The sequence below is a fragment of the Halichondria panicea genome, chromosome 13 (genome assembly GCF_963675165.1).
Source record: "Halichondria panicea chromosome 13, odHalPani1.1, whole genome shotgun sequence".
Classification (NCBI taxonomy): domain Eukaryota; kingdom Metazoa; phylum Porifera; class Demospongiae; order Suberitida; family Halichondriidae; genus Halichondria; species Halichondria panicea.
In genome coordinates this window covers 4,092,461-4,106,060 of record NC_087389.1, presented here as the reverse complement: position 1 = coordinate 4,106,060, position 13,600 = coordinate 4,092,461, and the positions used below count along the sequence as shown (strand labels likewise).

General features: G+C 42.2%; 3 protein-coding genes and 1 pseudogene across 6 annotated transcripts; 2 read left to right on the top strand and 2 right to left on the bottom strand.

Annotated features, from left to right (window-relative positions):
- Positions 1 to 58: 58 nt before the first annotated feature.
- Positions 59 to 2,247, bottom strand: LOC135346295 (betaine--homocysteine S-methyltransferase 1-like). Its single transcript, XM_064543871.1, has 3 exons — positions 2,128 to 2,247; positions 1,166 to 1,362; positions 59 to 1,005 (listed from the first exon to the last, which is right to left on the bottom strand). The coding sequence occupies exons 1-3, from the start codon at positions 2,171 to 2,173 to the stop codon at positions 157 to 159; spliced, it is 1,092 nt and encodes a 363-aa protein (XP_064399941.1). The 5' UTR covers positions 2,174 to 2,247; the 3' UTR covers positions 59 to 156.
- A 24-nt stretch (positions 2,248 to 2,271) lies between these two features.
- Positions 2,272 to 9,824, top strand: LOC135346298 (uncharacterized). 4 transcript variants are annotated; one of them, XM_064543878.1, is made up of 7 exons: positions 2,272 to 2,442; positions 3,284 to 3,313; positions 4,854 to 4,904; positions 5,234 to 5,279; positions 8,902 to 9,042; positions 9,402 to 9,448; positions 9,673 to 9,824. In XM_064543878.1, the coding sequence occupies exons 1-7, from the start codon at positions 2,272 to 2,274 to the stop codon at positions 9,706 to 9,708; spliced, it is 522 nt and encodes a 173-aa protein (XP_064399948.1). In that variant the 3' UTR covers positions 9,709 to 9,824. The 4 variants fall into 4 exon arrangements, with proteins under 4 accessions (XP_064399948.1, XP_064399946.1, XP_064399947.1 ...); XM_064543876.1 differs by having other exon boundaries at positions 3,284 to 3,373; XM_064543877.1 differs by having other exon boundaries at positions 2,272 to 2,448.
- Positions 5,506 to 8,511, bottom strand: LOC135346299 (uncharacterized; annotated as a pseudogene).
- An 18-nt stretch (positions 9,825 to 9,842) lies between the features above and the next one.
- LOC135346290 (uncharacterized) lies at positions 9,843 to 13,599 on the top strand. The gene is made up of 9 exons (XM_064543865.1): positions 9,843 to 10,179; positions 10,425 to 10,586; positions 10,771 to 11,219; positions 11,368 to 11,481; positions 11,559 to 11,886; positions 11,953 to 12,051; positions 12,356 to 12,441; positions 12,666 to 12,754; positions 13,380 to 13,599. The coding sequence occupies exons 1-9, from the start codon at positions 9,930 to 9,932 to the stop codon at positions 13,477 to 13,479; spliced, it is 1,677 nt and encodes a 558-aa protein (XP_064399935.1). The 5' UTR covers positions 9,843 to 9,929; the 3' UTR covers positions 13,480 to 13,599.
- The last annotated feature ends 1 nt before the right edge of the window (position 13,600 follows it).

Here is a 13,600-nt window from a genome sequence, read left to right as displayed (position 1 = left end):
CTAAGACTGTAACAGCTTAGAATTAGCTAATCGCCATGCATACAACTATTTAGGGAAACATGTTATGTAGCCCTACACAATTAACAAGAAGCTCATGGTGAAGTTACTCCCCATAAAAATAAATTATACATAGAAAAAAGTTTCTTAGGCTGCTTATTAATTAGAATACTCCTTCAATCTCTTACTCCTAAGTTCATTCTTGTGTTTCATCACTTTGGATAGCTTCTCCATATCATGATAGGCGCTCAAAAACGGCTCCTTCCCCATCGTGGTTGCCATGGCTCTCGTGAGACTTCCCATATTTCCACAACATATTCCCATGTACTTCACGCCCAGCTCCATACAACGCTTCGTGAATATGACAATTTCTTTCTCGGTGACCAGGAATGGATTCAAACCGTCGGTAAAGGGGAAATTCTCAGGGAAAAGAGGATCTTTTAAATCATACCATGTCGGTTGCTCCTTGGTCGTACGGTATCCAAGAGGTAGTGCACACACTTTTTCAGGGGGTACAACTTTGACAATGTCTTCAATAATGTTGATCATTGTGGAGGGACCTCTATAACAGTTGCTGCCTACAAGAGTAGCGCCAAGCTCCAGTAAACGCTGACAGGCAGTGGCTATCGGGACATCATCCACAGTTGTAGCAATGCCGTCTTTATTGCACCCCATTGGACTTAGAGTGATGACAGCAGGGAGGTCAAACGATTTGATGACTTCAAGAGCAATTCTTGCTTCTTCATAATTGCTCATTGTCTCAGCAATTACGTAATCGACACCTTCCTCTTTAGCCCAGCGAACTTGCTGCTCATGAATCAAACGGATTTCAGTTTCTGGGTCAGCAATTGTCTTATCAGAAAAAATGTTGGTATTTCCCACTCCACCCGCAAACAGAAGCCCTCTTTCCTGGGCCACCTCACGGGCAATTCTCAAAGCCACTCGGTTGTACTCCTCCACACGATCTTCTTTGCCAACCATGGTTAGATTTTTACGATCAATGAAATACTGGAATAGGAGAAAGAGACATTTCTGGATGCTATACACAAAACAACGATAGCCTTTGGTCATGCAGTGGATTGCAATTGGCCATTCACAATCTAAGCATTCACAGTATACTGTAGACTACTTATACACATGCACTAAGCTTCTGACTGGGTTTACAGACCTGGTAGGCCTCGATCACATCCGAGCCAGCGTCTGCAAATTGTACGTGGAGGTTCCTGAGTATCTCGGGACGGTCCACCAAGAACTCCGGTACCCATACCCCTGATGCCACATACCCCATTCTGGTCAGGGCCAGCACGTAACCTTCTGCACAGAGAATGTTCTCTCCATTGGCCAGTCTCTCCTCCAGAGACTTGACTGAGAAGAGAATTATGTGCAGAATATCGAAACTTTAACTAAAGCGGCCAGGGCTGCACCCAGGATTTTGGCAGGAGGGGAATTGGGAAAATGAAAATGGGCAAAGCCCCCGCAGCGTATGCTTCAGTGCACGCCAAACTAGGGGGGTCCAGGGCATGCTCTCCCTGAAAAATTGGATATTTAAGGGCCTTAGATCGATTCTGATGCAATTTTAGCTCAAAAGTCATTGGAATTATAGCAGCACAAATGCCTATTAATGAATCTGTCAGATCCTAGAGGCACGAAACTACGCCCAGGGGTGTGGGGGGCTCAACCCCCTCAATGCAGCCATCTCAGCCTCAGCCTACATATATGCATGTTAAAAGGCGGAATAATGAGGCATATTGGAGTGTCTAAACGATCATATAACTATTGCGATAACCTATTAAATAACTATAGCCTACCTAGGACCACTCACCTGAACATTATCATAGCTAGTTAAAATGTCTTGCCATAATTGTTTGAGCGAATACGTTGAATTGACCAATTGGACATAGACCTACACGCATACCAGAATGTTTTGCGAGCATTAATTTATAGCGATTTTTGAGGCGCTTCGCAAAATACCTATACTGTAGATCCTTGCCATGCCAGACAGAACGCAATGGTTAGAACCAGATTTGGATGGTTTTTCTGGCACCAGCAAAATATTATAGATTTCATGCAGTAGATTTATAATAACGGCAGATCTATAAAAAGCAAAACGGATTCTGTTTTGTATTTTACCATTTCTGCTCTTCTTTGCATCAGGCTCCATTACGCTTTGCTCCATGTCATGTCATGTCCTGTCCACAGCATGCAGCAACTAAAGATGACCTTTTAAGTTTCTTTGTTGATCTTTACCGATTGAAACCACGTGGTGCTTTATATATGTGCTGGACTCAGTGCAGTATGGCTAGTCAAGAAACCCCTAAAGCAAAGAAACGCAAGTCATTAGCAGGCCAAGGACCACTGAAGGAAGCTGTGAGGAGCACTCTCTCTGTGGAGGAGGAGGAGGAGTGGAGTGGGAGGGAGCTGGTGCTCTTGCAGCTACCATCCAGTGTATGTGTACTTGTATGTCATGTACACAGTACTGGCACAGTCATGTGGGGATGAAGAACACCTCTGTAGGCGTTGTTGGTTTGTGGGAGGAATAATGCCTGCTAAACCGAGGAAAGGTTTATTCAGCTGATGTTATATTTAGCTCTAGTACTGGCTCTAGCTATATATACTCTGTGTGTGGTATGCCCTTGACCGATATATAGTCAGTTATAGCCGGGTGATCATGATGTCAGTACAGTGTAGCACTAGCTGTCAAAGAGATTAAAAGGAATTCTCCATTAACGACCACCTCTGAAAAGCAACCACCCACTTATAAAACGGCCAAAAATCACGTTCGGATAGAAACTACTATCATAGTCTAACTCGGTACGCCTACCAGCAATCTTAAAAGAACCTCCCAGAACAGACAACCACACGTCCTGAATCAGCCAAAATTATTGCTGAAATTCGATGTACGTTAATTTGCACAGTGTAAAAAACTAGGTGTAGCTCACCCCTACAGCCTTTAAAAGCTTGCATGTACTACATGTAGAGGAGAAACAGTTAGCAAAGATTCAAGATTCACTGTTGACTCATAGAGCATACATGTGGATGGCAATCAAAACCTCCCAACGAAGACTAAAAGGCTGAGCCTGTTCCCTAATGGGGTCTGTTTTATGGAGTATTAAAATTAGTACAAATAGCTGCTGGCTACTCAAAATGCTATGCTTTAGGCATATGAGTTACCCGAGTATCACTCTGGTTCACCAAATTCGTATTGTCAATCTTTGCTGTTAACATACATTGTATTACTGTGTACAAAGTCAGAGTCGGTGTTTCAATTATTTTGTAATCTCTGTAGGTGGATATTTATCAACTGAATGGCAAACAGGTTTGTCTTGATCCCAATAAGACGTCAACCTTGAAGATAGAAACCGGTGACAACACCAAGGTACCTTAGTAGACTGGCGGTGACAGCCGCCCGAGCGTGTAGCGCGAGCGACTGGCAAACTGCCTATCAGTCACTCGTCTCAGCGGAAGTGTAATAGATCGTATGACACTACTAAACATGAATATCGTTATAGATAATGTGGTTAAATTTTGCTATGAGATTCAGCTACTATGGAATGCACTGAATCCCCTGAAGTGTAAGTGCGGTTACAATTACAGGGCTAATATGACGTTGAGCAATCTGATAGGCTGCAATGCTCGTTGCAGCTGAGACGAGTGACTGATAGACAGTTTGCCAGTCCCTCGCGGTACACGAGGGGCTGTCGCCGCCAGTCTAGTACCTTAGTGCTATGTAGAAATACATGCATGATACTAACTATGCAAGCGGATACCATGTCGCTTAAATTTGTATCGCACAATGAATTATTGACTTTTATTCAACGCCTCTAGACAATCCCCATTGAATTGCAGCATTTTAATCAAAAACATAATTATATTAACCCTTTCCCGGCTTTGGACGACATATGTCGTCCAGCGGACCGAGATTTTTCAAAAATTTGCTGTGCAGGCTGTGTTGGAGCTATGCGCACGCTGTAGGTACCAGCACATGCGCATTGAGCTGCTCTTTCACATGGTATTTTCAACATCTTGCTTCGAGGTATGCTTAGTGCAGTACGGTCGAAAGAAAAGTGACCGTTTGATGATGACTTCAAGATCTTTGTAGTACAACCTCAGTGGGGTTCTAGAGCTGCTAGACAGTGAGAATATCGATGCTTATGGCCTTGTAGAGTGAGAGGACAGTGACTGGGATCGTAGCTAGGTAGGAAGCTACCTCAAGCTAAAAAATAAAGAGCCTGAGGAGCCTGAAGGAGCTGGACCAAGTTTCTGGATCTGGTAAGTCTAGAGTAGCATTTGTACAACATACTGTATTCTGATAGCTTCAGGATAGCTTCAGTATAGGTTTGCTTAGGCTAGTTAGTACAGCAGTGGATATCATGAGCCACCATTGAACTTGTAAACGTGTGTGTAGGTGAAGAACGTTTCCCGGGAAAAGAGCGTCTGCTGATACGACCTCGCAGAGAAGTTTCGGCAGATCCTGATCGAACTATGTCACCGTGAGAACATTGAGAACACTTACTTAGTGTCTATAGTCACTTTGTGCCTTTGTATAATATTGTTTATGTACATAATTGTGAATGTTTGTAAACAATAGCTAATTAGTTGGGGGTGGTCAGTTGCTAGGTAACGATGATGATGTCATGGTACCCCCGGGGTCTGGGCTACCTGTAGGAAATAGTTACGAGTGATTTCAATGTATGGTTCATAAGATATGGATTTTTAAAGAAAAACATGTATTTATTCTGTATTATTTTGTTTTAATTAAAGCCGGGAAAGGGTTAAACGCATTAAATAAAAAATCGCATAACGTTTTCATTGCTTTAAAATTGCTATATTTTATGCTCGTATCACACTGTATGTAGGTATCCAGGAAAAGAAAGTATGAAATAATTACTCAAGGAGGAGACACACAGGTACAACATTAACTATGTTCTCTGATTATAATCATACAATGGCTGTTTCCCCGTGTAAAGTTCAAAAGGGTAGCCAAACTATATGGCCTGGGGGGCAGTAGATGTACATGTACATGTAATATAACTTCTTGCCATTGTTTGAAACCCAGCTTCTCAATGTCCTCAAACACATGCAGTGGCAGAATCTGTACAGCCCACTTTCCCCATATTCAACATTGTACACGCACTCGTACAGATTCCTAAAATAAGGCTAGTCAAATAGAGGAGGGAGTGTTCCTTGTTATTTACTGTGTAGGGGAAACACTGATAATATTTTTTACTTCTTATAGACGTGTGTGCTAGTGCCATCACAAAAACCTGGGCGATTAAAGGCTGGTGCGTAAGTTACTCAGTATTATAGTATATAATTATTGTGTGGATGGGTGCTTTCAATAGTACAATGCTGAGGTATGTAGTACACTTCTTAATTCACAGCCCTGGCCTTAGGGACAATGTTAGAATACTTAGAACAAAGATGTGTGACTGACTATCCTATTGCATACGATATATAACCTTTTGATTGATTATATGTTTGGAGAGTTCTGCTAGTTAAGTTTGAGGGCTTGCGTATCATAATTATCATGACTATAGTAAGTAGATAACTACCGAACAATAAAGTCAGTGTGCTAACCTGTGTACAGTAATATTTATGCTATTCCTTATCCCATTGTACCTCAAAGTTTGCTCGAAAGTTTTCATCTGTGCTGTCGAAAGGGTACCATAGTGGGTAGTTTGTATTCCAAACATTGTTATGAATATTGAATGCAAAGCCCCTTAGCATAGCAGTTTGCTCAGGCCTCGATAAAATAGGCAGAGGGTTGGGTGTCGTAAATCCCGTGGTGGAATCAAATATTGGACATACCAGGGGGACTTCGATCGATTTAGCCTTGAAAACAAATTTATCGTCTTCATTAATTAAGTACAACTCTTCCACAGCGTGCTGGTAAAACGATCCGTTTTTCACAACAGAATCTAGTGTTATACCTCCAGTTGGTACTTTACTGTTACCAGTATAAGCCTCAACTTTGAATAGTTGATGACTCCATTGTTTGGTTCCCTGCGGTGTAGGGGTGAATGAATACATTGTTGCTTCTGGTAACCTAGTGGCTGTCTTTCCAAGCATTGATACCTTGAACACTAGTTTCAGAGGAAAAGCGTTCCCATTTGGATCACTGGGGGGAGAGATAGCTACACAGTTCCAAATAATAACTGGTGCACCATAATATTCTGTCAGTTCTTCAGTGGGTACTAACTTTGCGCAGAATTCAAGACTGTCTAAGGATTGGTACAATTCGGTCATTGCTATGTGATTAATGGTACTCTTTGGACGTGCACTGTCTGTTACATTAGGCTTGTTATACCCGGCATTTCCATAGTAACCGTACCCAGCATTAACAAAGTCATAGTCAGACTGGTTGTACGTGTGATAAGTAAAAGTTCCGATTGTATGATCTTTGTCAGCAAGGGTGTAGATTTTGCCTGAGTTGTCTTGTACAATTAGAGATGCAATACTACCGTCTATACCAAATGTGATGCTACCATTTATTCCAGCAATTGTTAGACTGATCGCTTTGTTTATTTCAATCAAATCATACTTATCTAGCACTTTCGGATACGGCCGTAAAGTTTCCTGCCCTAATAGCAACTCGAGGTTCATGTGGTACTTCGTATTCTGTGCCTTACTACTTAGCTCCATGGTTGTGTTGAAGTACACTCTCTGTTCTGACCAGGAAGCCTCACCGTTTCTAAAATTTGTTTCGTTTCTATACTTTTCAAAATTGCTATTAGTCCAGTTTCCAGTATCATAGACGCTAGGTAGTCCCCATGTGTGCTCAGGTAGTTTCACCAAGAACCGTAAATACTCTATGGTTTCCGAGTCCAACACGCACTCTCTGTTTTCCATACACAGCTGTAACGCTCTGGCACCATAGCGATACAAAGCCATCTTGCGTGGGTCTGAAGCAATACCTTGAATCCAAGTGTCTCCAATTTCACCCACTACAGTTTCTAGAGACTCTTTAGTTACAGAGCTTACAAAATTGTCCAAAGTTGAAGCAGATATTTTAGCACCTTCAAATTGCCTCTCTAGTATATCGTAAGCCGTGTGTATCTCATCCAAGGAAAGAGGTGGACCGCTATTGTCTGTACGGAAGGCAAACACGAGTGCTTGTCCGTCAGCTTCTGCGAGCGTACTGTCAGTAATCGATATCCCACCGGCATTAGAAAGGGATGGGCCTGGATTAGTAGGTACCCCCCTGGGTGCCACATGGCTATCACACTCTCTGTACTGTCCTCATGTGACTTCCACTGGAATATCTTTGGAACGGCTGGTGGAGAGCTGCCAGGGTTAACGCCAACTGTGACTCCTTTAACCCCACAATCGTTGACAAGTGTCGGTATTGCAGCAGCTGTCATTCCGGGCACATCTCGCTGACTCAACACAGTGCTAGTGTGCCCGTATTTCTCATCCAGTTGCTTGGCTAGTTGCATTGAAGCCTTAAGAACGTACTTGTTCATGAGCTCCATCTGCATGTTCATTGGTCCTGCATGCCATGTTACTAGTCCACTGTGTATAGCTGTTTCCATTGCCTTTATTTCCTCACTTGTAGGGCAATATAGTTTGACGTCATTCAGAATGAAGTTGGTTGGGCAATTTAAATACATATCGAGTAGCCATGGATGTGTGGTGTAAATAAAGCCATGATCAGGGTCTTTTTCTTTCATTTCAGTTCCAAGTCGAATTGCTCTGGGAAAATACTCTTGAAAATAGGTGTTTAATACGTTATTGATAAATCCAGTTTTTGGTATTCCATCGTATCCCACGTCAAGGTGATTCATAAAAACAACGTGCACCTGTTTAAGTGTTGGTATTTTGGTCCAAGTTGCTACCGGAGTAGACCAAGCAATTGAGGAGCAGGATGTTTGGTTGAGTGTGCCCTTAATGATCTCCCCGTCGTCAAGGGTGGCTGTAATGGAGGGCTGGGCAAAGATGACACTGCCGGTCGTCCATTGTAGGTTGGGGGTCACGGAAAAGAGGAGCCCCTTGTCAAACTTGAAGATAAACTGCATGCATACGTGTGTGTGTGTGTGTGTGTGTGTGTGTGTGTGTGTGTGTGTGTGTGTGTCAACAACTGTATGTGTATTGATCTATATAGCTAGTAACCATGTGCATGCATGTGTTAACTATTTGCTAGTTACATAAAAAACCACTCTAATCAGTGCCCAAACTACGGTGATCTACATTTTGTATACCTCCTCACATGATACAGTCTCCCCGTAGTCTCCTCCCACACTCACACACATGCACTAGATAACTTTGAATAGTATACGGTATATAATTATGTTAGTTATAGTTATAAGCAGGGAAAGATTTTTATCCTCCAAATTAAACCCACAAATCTCTGAACGCACACTCTTTTATTAGCAATCTTCTTTACCTGTGCGTTCCTTGTAGAGTAGTTAGGGTCATACCACTGTCCGTCCAGTTGACACACTTCAGCCGATAGTGACGCACTCTTGGCAATCAGTAGCAGGGAGATAGCCACACACCACTTCATTGTGTATTTCTCTGTGTGTTACAATACGATCATGTGACATGAGCTATGAATAAATGTTAGTGGCCCAGAAGGAATATTCACGCTCCCATAATTATTAATTGCGCCAAACCGTGTCAATGTGTATAAACTTAAAGTTTATGTGCAACGAGCTACAATTATTGCGAACTTAGATTAAAATCTAGTGTGTCCATTCGTGATAACAATACTGTTTATTATAGAGAAAGAATCTTAGCAGAGTCTTGGTTATTTTTTGTGACTTCAGCACTTTCGATGCCTTGCTGCATTTTGGGAGAATCTTACTAGAATTGTTTGGAGGAGGTTTCACTTCAGTTTCAACCTTCTGTTATATTTAACTTTACAGTGACTGCACACCTTAACCACACTAGCCCCTCCCCCTCCAGGTCCCCCTGTGTGCAAATGTCTAAGTCTCCAACAGCTGGTGGAAGTACCGGCTATTGAGTTGCCACCGGCAAGAGAGGAGAGTGAACTCAAGGTGCAGACGCCCTCAGGCCTCAAACAAAGGTGGAAGCCATTTGGACACAGTAAGCAAGCAATAATAATCTTTGCACTGTCCGTTGTACAATGTCGAACAATAATTTTATACGTATTACGTCACTACTTATAATGTACCTATAATTGTGGGAAAGAAAAACAAGATCTTTATTCAAATGTTCTGCGATTTGGCTCAAGGTTTTTCTCTCGCAAATATTACAGTACCTACTCTTGTTTTTGTTTTTTGACTACTGTTGTATTTGTCAAATTCCCCCTGGCACTAAGTCACTATTATAACCTCTCAACTGTGTGCAAGTTAAGTGTAGGCATTCTCCCATAGCATTGTATAAGTATGGACACCTGTTGAAATAATTATGGTAGACGAATTTATCTGTTTGCACTAATTCAGGAAAGCCAGCAGTGCAAGAGGTATCAGTCAATGTCATGAATCAGAAGGTTAGTGTTTAATTTGTCGTATTCGTACAGCTAGAGTATTAATTACCCTCTAAAACATGTGTACGTGTATACATACCTCACCTGTGTATGAGTTGAAAGCTTAATGTATACAAATACCTCACCTGTGTATACAAATACGTACCTCACCTGTGTATGAGTTGAAAGCTTAATGTCTAGTACATGTACCTCTAAGTAGCTGAAAGGACACTTGCTAACCCGTGCAGGTGAAAAAGAAGTCCAAGAAACACAGTCAAAAGTAGTACGACCATGGACTACCAAATCACTCCCATTTGCTTTGTGTGATCTAAGAACAATTTTCAATTTGTCAAAAGCTTAGTCATTTCAATGATGTGATGTCAAGTTACATTTTTAGCAACATGAGCTATTTTTAGAACCACGTAATGGTAGATCTAGGTACCTATAAAAGCCGCAGTTGCTTTTTATATGATTGTACAAGCTAGCTAGCAATCAATTTGAGACTATGGCTGAAGAAAGAACAGATGCAGTATTGACTGGCTCTGATCAGATCACCCTTGAATGCTCTACAGAGTACGTGAGCTACCCTCTGACTGAGCAGACATGTTGGGCTGTCACCTCCTTCAAAGCTCCTTTTCACGAGCCGACCTCTCGAGCCTCAGTGGACATTGTGGCTGTCATTGACAAGAGTGGCTCTATGGGTGGAGAGAAGATCAAGTTGGTCAGGAAAACACTGTTGTTTGTCATTGATCAATGTAAGTGGCTTCGAGGAATACAGCCCTGGCTTGGGGAGTCATGTAGTGATAGCTTGTCATATTTATAGCCCTATCAGGTTATTGTGGAATTCTACTTTGCATGCTTATACCTCTCTAGCTGCAGATAAATTAAATAGCTACCTTGTACTACCTAGCTAGCTTGTACATGTACCAGCCCCTCCCCCTTAAATTTAACCACAACACTTAATTGTCACCGACATTCTCCACAACACGCATATGCACAGTGAAGGACTGTGACCGGATGTCACTGGTTACTTATGACTCTGGTGTGACTCTCAACTTTTCCCTCATGAAGATGGACACACCCAATAAAGACAGGGCTAAGGCTTTTGTTGAGTCGATCAAAGAGGGCTCCTGCACCAACCTCTGCGGAGGACTACTAAAAGGCTAGTTATGTGGGCCAAAACATGTTAAAGTAGTTTGTGTGTGTGATTTTTAATCTAATAACTTCTTTTCTCGTACGACATATCCCATAAACCAAGAATTATCAGTCTGTGATTAGCATTGTCTCATTTGTATAATGTAATACTCTAAATTTAGCTTTCAATTGTGCACTCACCTCATTCACAGGAATGGAGCAGGTAGCTCTGACGAGTGGTGACGATGAGAAGGCTAAAGTCCAGTCTGTGCTCCTACTAACAGATGGTTTGGCAAACGAGGGCATCACAGGCATGGCCAATATTCTCAATGTAATCAAGAAATTCCAGGAGGAGGGACAGGGAGCTGTGGAAACATACTCACCAGTCTCAAATCCTCCTCGTCGTCAACAACAACAGAGAGTGCAAAATGTACGACAAACTCGACCTGGTTTCTTTGGACGGCTGTTTGGAAATCAATCGTCCTCAGCTCAACCAACCCCACCCCCTCTGCAGCAACCAGGTCCACCCCCTCAGCAGCAACAAGCTCCACAAATGCAGCAACAAGCCCCGCTGAGCATGCCTAAGTTGGATGTAAATGATGAAGAAGAAGCCATGGAAGTAGACGAGTCTGAGCCAAAACCGAAGCCATCGGGCCCTAAAGTAAGCCCGTGCGCAATACATACATTATGGTTTAAAGTTCAATTAATTACAAAACCATCGCAAAAAAAACTATAAAGGTTCTTAAGACTGAAAGTTCTCAATGAAAGTGGCAATAATGTGTGTGCTCTGTTAATTTGCGTATCTGCAGTTTGAGGGCACCATCTACACGTTTGGGTTTGGGTCTGACCACGATGCCACTCTGCTGGAGGCCGTCTCCACCCAGGGGGGCGGAGTCTACTATTACATTGACTCTAACGAAAAGGTGGTGACTTTTTGTCATTGTACGACGCTCATACATGTATGATGTCTATTGCAGAAAATTTACAACTGTTTCCCTAGATTCCTGAGTCATTTGCTGACTGCCTGGGGGGTCTACTGAGTGTGGTGGGTCAGAACCTCTCTCTCAAGCTGGAGCTACAGGGAGGCAACAGTGTGGCCGAGGTACACGCTAACAGAGCCATCAATTGGACGACTCCTGACAAAACCTGTGACATTGCCATGGGAGACCTTCAGTCGGAGGAGGAGAGAGATATTGTGATGGAGCTAAAACTGCCGACTATGCCCAGTCCCCAACAAGACCTGGTCATAAAGGCTACTCTCTCCTACTTCAATGTCATCACTTCAGCCCTTGACACTGTCACTTTTGACCTCAACATAGACAGGAAAGGTGAGGGAATATTCACTAAAGCTGAGTATATATTCATATTGTGCGCTCTCTCTCTCTCTCTCTCAGACGGTGCTCAGGGCCCAGCAAAGGAATCTGTGGATGTGCAGAGGAACAGAATCATTGCAACTAGTGCTCTGAAGAAAGCCGAACCACTTGCTGATCAAGGTGAGTTGTTTTAGTATTATAATGTAGGTATAGGGACCATTTGTGCTGTGCATCCAATAATACCGTAAACTAAATGCAGTGGCGAATCCAGGAAATAGGAAAGGGTACATAGTTCGGTTAGTTGGCTAAAATTAATTGTTGATCAGATCTCTTAGACATTAACCAAAAGGGATTTCATTGAAACTCCCCTCGATCCGCCACTGTATAGTGCCTTGTCTTCAAGCGTTGAACCATTGCCTATCTATTAAAGCTCAGTGCTATAATTAATTAGTTCATGCAATTATATTTCTCTCTGTGTATGCAGGCAAGCTGGAAGAGGCTAGAACTATTTTGAAGGACGCTATTAAGCGATTGGAAGAGTCTGCTTCTGCTCAACAAGATTTCTGCAAGGTACAGAGTAATATTATTATAATAGTACGTTTAGCACTTATAGCACGTGATGAAAAAGTTTAAATTGCCGTGTTTTTGTGTGTGTTCAATTGAATAAAGTATGACGTTTATTAGAGATTGTAAGCACTACATACTGTACACACAGCTAGTGCATGCATTTATCTGGCTTCAAGTAGCCTTTGCTACCTGGCTAATTTAATAGCTTTAATTTCAACTATATATAGGCACTCATCAGTGACTTGAAACAGAGTCTGGAGTCGATGCGCTCGAGAGATGAGTACCACGGCCATGGGAAACTATACATGCATAGCAAGTACGTTGGTTTTTGTTGCCTGCATGAGTCTAAATTATACACGAGTTTACTATAGTTTGTTTGTTTATACATTCCTGTGTGAAATTCCACAGTGGTTTATTGTGTCTACAGTGTAGCATGCATATGTACACTTATAATCATGTCTCTATAGTTGACATGGAATTCATGTGCATGCACTTCAGTATCAGAGGAGGTTGGACACGATCATGTGCACCACTTTTTTTGCTAAGCTGGCACAGAAATTGACAAGGATTCTATGTAAATTTTCTATCTTGCACGGTCATTGGAGACTGAAGGCAACATTTATGTATCTCTCTGGCTACTTTGAACATAATTATAGCTTTCATTAACCAACCCGATCCCCTCTATTCTGGCGAGTTATCAGTGCATACAGTGTTTACTACATTCTTGCCAGCCAGTACAGTGCAAGCTACATACAGTATCGCTGAACTATACTCTACCCTATATAGTCTTGGTCAAACCAGACAATGGACACAGCTAGTCAGGTGTTACAAGCTTAGCAAAGCTAGCCATAACTTCACATGATTGATGACGCGTGGCCAACCTCCTCTGATTCAGTATACATAGCGACGAGCATGTGATTATAACTCCTCCCATCATACAGGGCCCAAGCTCACTCTGTGCAGAGGTCAAATTTTGTGGATGATACCAGTTACTACCAGACCTCCTCTAAGATGGCTATGAGGTCAAAGGCCAAGTGGTAAACTTGAACTTTATTTTTGTTATTGTTGGCACTAGAATGCAATATATCTGTTCTTGTGATTATTGTGAACTCATAGTTTTTATTACCCCATTGAAATTTTGAATAAAATTATACTCATCAAT

Excerpts from the sequence above, each read along its gene's own strand:
- LOC135346295 (XM_064543871.1), bottom strand. The coding sequence starts at position 2,173 with ATGGAGCAAAGCGTAATGGAGCCTGATGCAAAGAAGAGCAGAAATG. Across the intron at positions 1,363-2,127 it reads TGCAAAGAAGAGCAGAAATG|TCAAGTCTCTGGAGGAGAGA; the intron begins GTAAAATACAAA and ends TTCTCTTCTCAG. Across the intron at positions 1,006-1,165 it reads ATGTGATCGAGGCCTACCAG|TATTTCATTGATCGTAAAAA; the intron begins GTCTGTAAACCC and ends CTCCTATTCCAG.
- LOC135346298 (XM_064543875.1), top strand. The coding sequence starts at position 2,272 with ATGTGCTGGACTCAGTGCAGTATGGCTAGTCAAGAAACCCCTAAAGCA. Across the intron at positions 2,449-3,283 it reads AGCTACCATCCAGTGTATGT|GTGGATATTTATCAACTGAA; the intron begins GTACTTGTATGT and ends TAATCTCTGTAG. Across the intron at positions 4,905-5,233 it reads CTCAAGGAGGAGACACACAG|ACGTGTGTGCTAGTGCCATC; the intron begins GTACAACATTAA and ends TACTTCTTATAG.
- LOC135346290 (XM_064543865.1), top strand. The coding sequence starts at position 9,930 with ATGGCTGAAGAAAGAACAGATGCAGTATTGACTGGCTCTGATCAGATC. Across the intron at positions 10,587-10,770 it reads CTGCGGAGGACTACTAAAAG|GAATGGAGCAGGTAGCTCTG; the intron begins GCTAGTTATGTG and ends CCTCATTCACAG. Across the intron at positions 11,220-11,367 it reads CGAAGCCATCGGGCCCTAAA|TTTGAGGGCACCATCTACAC; the intron begins GTAAGCCCGTGC and ends GCGTATCTGCAG.